We start from the raw sequence: 9,838 nt of genomic DNA, 5'->3' as shown, positions 1-9,838 counted from the left end.
TTGTTTGATTTCTAATGCAAATAAAATGAACAATTGATAACTCAATCAATGATGACTACCATCAAAAAACCCTGTCTTTCCTCACAAGACAGTGAGTTATCTATACTATCTATACTAATATTATAAATGCGAAAGTAAGTCTGTCTGTCTGTCTGTTACCTGTTTATGGCTAAACGGCTGAACCGATCAAGATGAATTTTGGTAATTGGGACCTTGGAACAAAACATAGGGTACTAATTGACCCTAAAATAAAAATAAAAGGTGGTGAAATAGGTATTGAAAGTTTGTATGGAAAGTCCTTCATTTTTAGAGTTACAGTTTTAAAAATTTGTTGTAAGTCATAAAAAAATACGAAATATAGGTGTGAATCAAGAATATTTAAAATTCAACCCCTAAAAGGTGAAATAGGGTTTGAAAGTTTACATTGATTTCACGCGGACGAAATCCCGGGTGTCCGCTAGTATAGGACATATATGAGCAATCCAGCTTACTTTTTAACAACACAGTGCGAGTAAGGTCACGGTTACCCCCTCCCGAATGGCCCTCTAAGCTGAGGTCCGAGAATCATAGGAGACGCCCTTAGAGAGTCGTTCCGTCCTCTATCTTTATTTCAGCCTTCGGGTCTCATCAGGCGATGCTTCTGCGCTCGCCCAAACCCCCCGGTGTCGTCGTAGTGGTTTCCCATGGAGCCATCGGCACTTACTCAACACGAAAAAAAAAAGAGTAAATAATAAGCTGAATAGTTGTTAAATATCCCTCCAACCCTGGAGGATCTCATAATACGCAGTCGAACTAGCTAATAAGCTAATAACCAATAACACAGAAAAGTATTGATAGGATAGCAAAACAAAACATAAAGGACATAAAGAGCTGCGAGGCGATATTTTTATAACTCGCAAGTGCGAGTTTCGAATTCACCTTTATCTCTCTCTGTTTAACACGATACTTTAGAATGAGATAGATAGCGGTGAATTCTCTCGCACTTGCGAGTTACACAAACCATCGTTAGAGAATAGCCGTGCTGTAACAAGTACGTACCTATTAATTTTAATTGAGATAGGTATAGTCCGTGATTATATAGCAAGACAGACTCTAAATACCAGTCAGACAAGTAAATTTTGTGCGATAATCCTACTAATATTATAAACGCGAAAGTTTGCAAGCCGCAACTACTGAAGCGATTTGGCCGAAATTTGGAATGGAAATAGAATCTTTTTTCATCTTTCATCAATTTTCATCCTGGAAAAGACCATGGTTTCCGCTAGTAGTACTATATACTCGTAGCAGGACAAGCAAACAAATAGGAGCATATAGTTAACTAGCCGATGCCTTGCGGTTACACCCGCGTAGTTCCAGTTCCCGTAAGAATACGGGTATATAATAGTCTATGACACTCACAAATAACGTGGCTTTTTAGTGGTAAAAGAAACGTCAAAATCGGTTGAGTACTCCCACAGAATACCATGCCAATCCGCATTGGACCAGCGTGACGGACTATTGGCCTACCCCTCTCATTCTGAGAGGAAACTCGTGCTTAGTAGTGTATGGGTTGATAATGATGATGATGATGATGAACAGAAATATTGTCGACACGAACAGCGTCCGTTTCGAATTAGACGGAAATCGAACAGGGAGTTGTGACGCGCTCGAACGAACAATCGCTGACGCTCACTGCTTGAGCGGAAGCTTTTCCGAATATACCCTCAAAACCGGGGACAAAAGTACCCACCCAGATTGAGGAAATTTCGAATTACGAATTCCATTAGGAATATTTACGAACAACCTATCAATAATATAAGTATAATGACTATAAGAGAATTCGATATGTATATAAAACATATTATGAGACACGTGTATCACTCTTCTAGATATATAAATATATTTATCACACAAATTATTAAAAGGCAAGGTGTTTGTGTGTTTCGTTTTACTTTTTTAATTGTGTAGGTTTTTTTTAAAGAATATTTGCCATATCTTTCTAAATATGACCAATTTTCCTATTCCCCTCCAACTAGTCCAAATAGTTGAGCTATTGATTGGTACTCCTTCACGCCGCAGCTATTAATCGGATTTGGATAAAATTTGGAATGGAATTAGATGGAACATAGCTACTTTCTTTATTTTATCCCAAAAAAAGAAAAAATCCATGGTTCCCGCGGAATTTGCGAAAAACTGATTTTCATTGAACTACATAAAAGCCTTACTATGCTTAGGTACTTGTAAGTATTATTTCTAAGTAGGTAACGTTAATTCATACCGGACTTAAGGAAAAATGTTAGATGTTAGGCCAGGTTTTCACTACGGCAGACCGGAAACCGGACACCGGACAGAGATTCTTTTGAATTTAGACATCTGCGCACAATGGACAACGAAATTATTGTGTTAAGCTAAATAGAGTTAAAAAGCTAAATAGAGTAAAAAAAGCTAAATAAAGTAAAAGCTAAATAGACTAAAAAGAAAACTTTGGGTACATCCTATTTCACGCCATACTGCTGAACAGATATTTTCGTATTTATTGTCGACTTAGATCTTATCATACAGAACAGAGTCTCTTCTCAACTGCATATGTGGTTTGGATCACGATATCGTTGGTTCGAATCCTGGGTAGGGCTGTTAAAGGAATTATGTACAATTTTTACATTGTAGGTACCCACATACAGTTTTTCTTTCTTCTAAGAAATTTGCAGTGAGAGCCCAGCGGATTGCAGTTCGAATCCGGTCCGGGGCATGCACCTCCAATTTCCCATTTATGTGCAAAAAAATTAAACAACCTGTGTCTCAAACGATGAAGGAAAAACATCGAGGATTAAGGAAACCTGCACACCCCTACGGCAGACATCACACTCTGCGTGTGTGAAGTCTGCCAGTCCGCATTGGGCCAACGTGGTGGACTAAGGCCTAACCCCTCTCATTCTGAGACAAAACTCGAGCTCAGCAGTGAGCCGAATATGGGTTGATAATAAAATGAAGATAATTAAAACGAAGAGACTATTGAAACAGTTAAACCGGTCAATTACGAGTAAGTACATAAACTATAGGAGAGTTCGTAGCTATGACACGAAGCACGTCGACAGACGTGTCTCATAATGTGCTTGTAACACATTAGACACGTCTGTCAAACAAACTCCGTTAGACAAATAAATAAGCGCACTGGCGTTATTTATTTATTTATTGCCCAAGACTTCGTCCGCCCTTAGATCTATTTAATCTGGCCCTATCACAAAATCCGTTTTAGCGGATGTCGAATAACTATAAACTACATCTCTGCCAAATTTCATTTTTGTACGTCAAGCTGTTTTCCATATTTCGTGATGACCTTTTGCTTTTATTTAGGTATGTAGAATACAGATACAAATTTTATTATATTATTAGAAAAAGATATTTTTTTTTCCAACACAAATCAATATTAAATAATAAGTATGTATCCAAGAGATACGAGTATGTGGCGCAACCATCATTCAATAAAAGCAGTAAACAAATGCCCTGCAATATGTTGATAATGATGATGACCTACTAAACTGTGACCACTGATATATTAAAACGAAGAGACTATATTGAAACTGTTAAACCGGTCAAATACGAGTAAGTACATAAACTATAGGAGAGTTCGTAGCTATTTGTAGCACATTATGAGACACGTCTGTCGAACAAACTCCGTTAGACAAATAAATGAGCGAGTCGTGGCGTTATTTATTTATTGCCGGGTCAGTCTGCTCCCCTCGTGACACCCGACGTAAGTTTTAATTAAGAAACTTGTGACCGCTCCTACTCAACTTTTATTTGAAATTATATTTTCTCGACCAAGCTTTTTTTCGTTGGACGTGTAACGGGTTATCGATTAGCATTGGTATTATTTTCATAATACCAATTCATAGCCATGACAGCCCAGGACCTGTGACTTCGATTCGGAGGACGTAGGTCCGAATCCGGAGGGCATGCACCTCTGACAATTTAGTTATAGTGCATTTTGAGAAATTAAATATCACGTGTCTCAAACGGTGAAGGAAATACATCGTGAGGAACCCAGCATACCTTAGAATTTTCTTAATTCTTTACGTGTGTGAAGTCTGCCAAGCCGCGTTGGGCCAGTGTGGTGACCATATTTGCTTATCCCCTCTCATTCAAAGAGACTCGTGTTCAACAGTGAGTTATGAATATATGGTTGGTTGATGACGATAATGATGATTTTCATAAAATATTTTATTGGCAAAAGTTAACGTTCCACAGACAACAAGGCTAGTTCACAACACTATAAGACTCTACACCGGTACGAATAGCAGATCCTGACGAGGAGAGCCGGCAAGAAACTCAACAGTTGCTAGTTTGAAATAATACTAAATATCCCACTGAAACTCGGTTCGGTATATCCAGAAATTACCCCCTAAAACCTCACAAACTTTACCTCTTTACGAATATAATATTAGTACAGATGAAACAACCGATTCTCGTAAACCGTGCATTCATTTCCCCGAACATTTCACAACAGTCACGCGAAACATGAAAGAAGTCTAGAGAGTTACAGACAGCTCAAGAGGCGACTAAACTTTACAAAAGAGAGCGCGACCTCTTTGTGAACGAACTTAATTTTTTCCCCCGCAAAATTGTCTTAAACTCTTTACGGGCGGCGTTGATTATGCCAAGACGGTGGAAAATTCTGACGAAAATGAAGTTATTTTGATTTAAAATGCAAAGGAAAAACAGCGGACAGCAAACGCTTGGAGTATTCCACGGATGAGACATTTCGCTGGAAAAAATCCTTTATAACTAATCCTGACACAGACAAAGAGGTTGTTCGCAATATAAAGTAGCCCTGTAGTTGGGGGAACATTTAAAAAAATAGGTCTCTATTTAACATTTAGTAAAGTAGGTAAATGGATTAAAATACTTAGTAACGAAAATGAAATGATTTTGTAATGCCATAGTACCCACCCCAATAAATTAAGTTAATTGTAAATTATACAATATATATATATATAATAATAAGTAAATTGTAGAATTTTAAGATAAGCCTTTGTTTCGACATTTCAAAACACCATTATCATAACGTGCCTCGTAGAGCGATATTTTTAACATACTTACGTCTTCGATTCCGCAACTATATCTCTCTCATCTCGAGTACCAATTCTGCAGGCTAATTCATTTGACGTATGCTAGTTGTCATAAACGAAATTGAGATTCTATGTAACATATGACATCCGGTGTCTACTGGTGGATATTATACAGTAAGCAGATGCTATTTCTCGATCGATTTAATGTTTATTTTAATTATGAAGACCAAAATAGTGATTACAAGTGGCGAAAGATGGAATTTAGATGAACGTAAGTAAATGAAAGAAAAGAAAATTCATACAACGTAATAAAAACTCCGGTTTTTCATATACCTAGGTACAGTACAACAATGGATATGCATGGATTTTTAAAGGTAACCCGGCGGGATTCGGCTTGCATGAACACTTCGCCGCTGATGAATATGGGTTTGTTGAATATATGTTTGGTCTGACAAGTTGTCACTCTACCGGCATAATCGTACTGAGTGATCCTCGAGCGTTGCTGTTTAGAAACCAAATCCAGGATATACCATAAAAACGATACTCTTTCCAAACTAAAGCGATACCATCTTAGAATGTATCGTCATTTAACATACAGTGAGATCACGAACTTTAACTTGTAATAAATAAAAAAACAATACACTTCTGAACAAAAATATTTATTGCAATAAACTAAATCACTGAATGAACTTAATATGCCGACTCCGACAAGCACCTCTGCTTCGCAACTTAGCGTTGTAACAAATTAAATAGTAGTACAGTAGTAACAAATTAGAAAAAACTTGATACAACACAATACTTTCCTAATAAATATCTAAATCTAGATATTTACACTTGCCGTGGAGGCGCCATAACTTAAACTAACAATCACCTTTTCGTTTGCTAACGGAAATTGGGTTTTACCATTGAGAGATAACTTGGTGCATAGTACAGGAGCCCAACAGTAGATTTTTGGGATTTACTCAAGCTCGGTAGATGAATATTAGGATGATACCTTGCATGCAGTTGCATAATTCTACCAAGTATGAGCTTCATATAGGACCGCACGACTATGAAAACCCGACTAAAACCAATCATCCAAAATATTCTAAAAGCATCAGATTAAGGTAAGGCCCTACCTCGTTACTAGCTAAAAAGTATGATTTAAGTGAAACCTAAGGGGTTGTCACAAATAAGTACAAAATTGCAAAAACATAGTTGTACATACATTCTCAGTTGAGATCTTTTCTTGTATTTTTTTTTGAAGGTTAAAATGCTAGAATACCAAAAAATATGTATTTAAGAAAAATAAAAATCGCTTTGAAAATCTATAGACGATATCCCCACCACTAAAAGCGAACGCATTATATTAGCCATTTATTGTTTGTCGTCTCTCCCCGTTATAGTAAATCTCTATTTAGCATCATGGGCTCTCCTACTATAAGTTTCAATACTTATTGTATTTTCAAATAAATAATTTATATTTTACTATGCGATAAACATTTAACAGCTATCATTAAAAAGCTCATATCGCATTGTATCGTTTCTAGGACGTATGCATAAGTTCTTTTCTTGTATAAATGCTATCAATTTCTATCAGTCTATTACTCAATTTACGAGCAAACGTTTTTAATATTATGACAATTGAGAGTACATTTACAGTTAGCAGATTAACACACCTCTAGCACATTGAAAATCTCGGGATTCATCAAAATAAAATCGGTGATTATTATATCTTTGAAGTAGGAAACTAAATTAAAGTAACTTAACTAAAAATTTGTGACGGTCACTTTACCTAATGTTAACCAGTCATTTCTGTTCCTTTTAAATCAGTTACAGGAAACGCTTGCTCTACAAATTAATTAGTAACTAAACTACATTTTAATCTTTCTAAATAGAAAAATTTTATCTCAATTAAAATAGAAAAAAAAGTCAAACAATTGCTGCATAATTATAACATTTTACAATATTTTTTTTATATTGCCTCTTAATATTCTAAAAACAAAAACTTTAAAGCAAAATATATTTATTTTGTAGTTTTAATGCACCATCGGTTAAAACACCAAATTACCTCTCAATAAAAAACCGACTTTCTATACCAAAAACATAAATCTATAATAGACTCCTGAATCGTGTAAGTATTATTTTTTTGCACACTGCGTTTCTTCTGCGTAGACGTCTTTCGACGAAACGGAAACGACGCGACGACGATAGCTTCGCGACGTCGTTAGATCCGCGTTACATATTCGTTAGACGAATCTACGCCAGAGAAAAGTCAGTGTTTAGGGATTCTAATGGAATAATTATACTACTACCACATTGCAATTGATACATACCGAGCCTAACTTATCAAGTATCATGATAAATAAGTACCAATCTACATTAGAGCTTTTGCACATGGCGACTTTTTTTGTCGCGTTGGAACGCGTTTGTCGCAAACTGTGTAACAAACTTATGCAGTTATCTTTTCAGCTGTTTTCCTTACATTTTTTTTAGTGGCATTTTTTTCATACTAACAAATTTATTTCCACTTTTCGCTAAATATTGAGGATAATAGTCGTTAATAAATGAACTTAACCTTTATAATGACCAATAACAAATTAATTTTAATTTGATATTGTAATGATTCGATATATATACAGTCAACAGCGTGTTGGAAAAGCTTTTTATTATCGTGGATTAGGTAAAAAAGTCGCCATGTACAAAAGCATTTAAGAGTAACTCACAAAGTATTACCTATTAACTTTACGGCCATGACTTCAGATTCTTTAAACTTATATAAAATACAAACTGCAAGTTGTTATATTAGAAAGCATAGAGGTAATTTATATGAATCTAGTCTAAATCATCAGCCTCTGGAGTCGCTATAGGAGCTCGTTGCACCGCAGTTGACGGTGTTGTAGGAGGGCCATCTTCATTCTCCTCGCCCTCTACTCGTCTACGATCTAAAGTTAGACTCTCAACTTTATCAACGTTAGAGTTTGTCGTATTATCATTACTTGCTTCACCTGGCAAGTTCTTAGTCTCATTGTTAAGATTGATCATAGCTGAATTGCTACTTCGAATCATCTTGATGTCATCATCGGATTGCTTTCTTTTGATTTCCTGTATATTGATTGCCTTTTCAACGGTTGGTGCTACTGCGTTTGTTTTATCAGCACTTATGATCGGATCATTGATGGGGGTGGTGACAGCTCTGTCTTCTGATTCGTTGGCTGTGGTAGTATTGGTACCGGTAGCTGTGGTCTGTGTAGTCGTTACTCGAGACGATACAACATCACCTGTGTGGGTAGTGTTTGTTTGGGCAGTTGACACAGAGGGTGACGTCTGTGTTACAGTGGACTGTACCGTGTTCTGGACGGTCTGCGTCGTGGACTGAGTAGTTGGCGGCGTAGCTTGCGTACCTGTGCCGGGGGCGTCGTGGTAAGCGGCGCCACTTGCTAAAGCAGCGATACCGGCCAATCCCATCATCCCACCCATGCCGTGATGAGTTCGTAACAGAAGCTGTTGCAGTTGCGCCTGCTGTAGTATCACCGGCAGCTCGTAGTGATGGAAGAAGTACAACATTGAATGCTGCAACAAAGAAAAACATATTAATTAAGTAGGTAAAGTCGATGAAATTACAGGTACATTTATGCCTCGTTTTGCGAGCGCACGATATCGCATTGTAGATAGTGAAATACTCTGTGATGCTCTATCATTGACGAAAGTTATATATAGCACTTGTATATGTGGACATAACTATCATAATACCTGTAAGTAAAAAGAATTATCGACGCAAAATGTTTTGAAATTAATAATCTAATAGACCAAGCTATCATTACAAAATGGAGTTCAAATACATACAGAGATGAAAACGGTATGTTGTACGGCCTTAATTAACACAAGCTCCCGAATCTGTCCGACGATCATCGCCACGGCAAATATAAAAAGGGATCAAACGTTTGAACGGTATTTAATGGAGAGATGTGCCCTTTTATACATCCATTAAAATCGTTTTGAGATTTACCTCAACCCTGTTTGAAATGTACGTATATTAAACGAGTTATATTATCAATTTTTTGAATCAGTTAAATACACGAGTCCTAAATCATCATCGATAAAAATATTTAGAATAAGATCAAAATATTCAATAGTAAAAATGAAATTTCAACAGTTGTTTATTTTCTATGCTGACCTTTAGCAGACTTGGAGACTGCTGAAAGGGATAGATTTTCATCAAAATGATTTTTTAAAAGAGCATCTGTTGAGTTTCCTTCCGACTCTTCTCAAGAGAACCTGCCTTCCGAACCGGTAAGCCTACTTGAAATAAATGTATTTTGATTTTGAAAATTAAAGCTAGTGGACAAACTAATTAAGAATTGTCTTATTTAAGAAATGTATACAGATTTATATGTGTACGAAATACTTTTTAATAGTTAGTAATAGTGGTCTATGCTAAGTTTTGACAGCCTTTTGGAGACTGCTTTTAGACATGGAACATAAGTAAACTATCATCGAAAGTGGTCCGTCGTGATGATGTCCAAAATGAATATAAAACGCAACTTTGAACGCATCAAATCTCTTAAAAAGGCAAAAGTGGACCAAATTTTATGATGTCAGTATGAAAGGGCGCCCAGCCGCTCGCGCCCGGTTTGTGTAGCTAAGTGTAAACTATGATTAGCAAGAGATCTGCAAGATTACTCCACTTTACTGCGTTTCCTTCGCTGATCCCTGTTTACTTAGGACTTTCACCGAGTTGGCTGAACCATTTGTTATGGCCTTGTGAATTAGATGCCTGAGTCGTAGGTATAATCGTAACACATTTTCGT

General features: G+C 36.6%; 1 protein-coding gene across 2 annotated transcripts in view; it reads right to left on the bottom strand.

Annotated features, from left to right (window-relative positions):
* Positions 1-5,691: 5,691 nt before the first annotated feature.
* LOC112057970 (membralin) overlaps positions 5,692-9,838 on the bottom strand; it is a 175,270-nt gene continuing 171,123 nt past the window's right edge. For both annotated transcript variants that reach the window (XM_052887887.1, XM_052887889.1), the window contains exon 11: positions 5,692-8,600. In XM_052887887.1, the coding sequence (XP_052743847.1) occupies positions 7,863-8,600 (738 nt within the window). In that variant the 3' untranslated portion in view covers positions 5,692-7,862. The remainder of the gene's footprint in view (positions 8,601-9,838) is intronic.

This window comes from Bicyclus anynana, chromosome 20, assembly GCF_947172395.1.
Source record: "Bicyclus anynana chromosome 20, ilBicAnyn1.1, whole genome shotgun sequence".
NCBI classification, from domain to species: domain Eukaryota; kingdom Metazoa; phylum Arthropoda; class Insecta; order Lepidoptera; family Nymphalidae; genus Bicyclus; species Bicyclus anynana.
The sequence above is the reverse complement of the archived record's forward strand: the minus strand, read 5'-3'. Positions and strand labels throughout refer to the sequence as shown.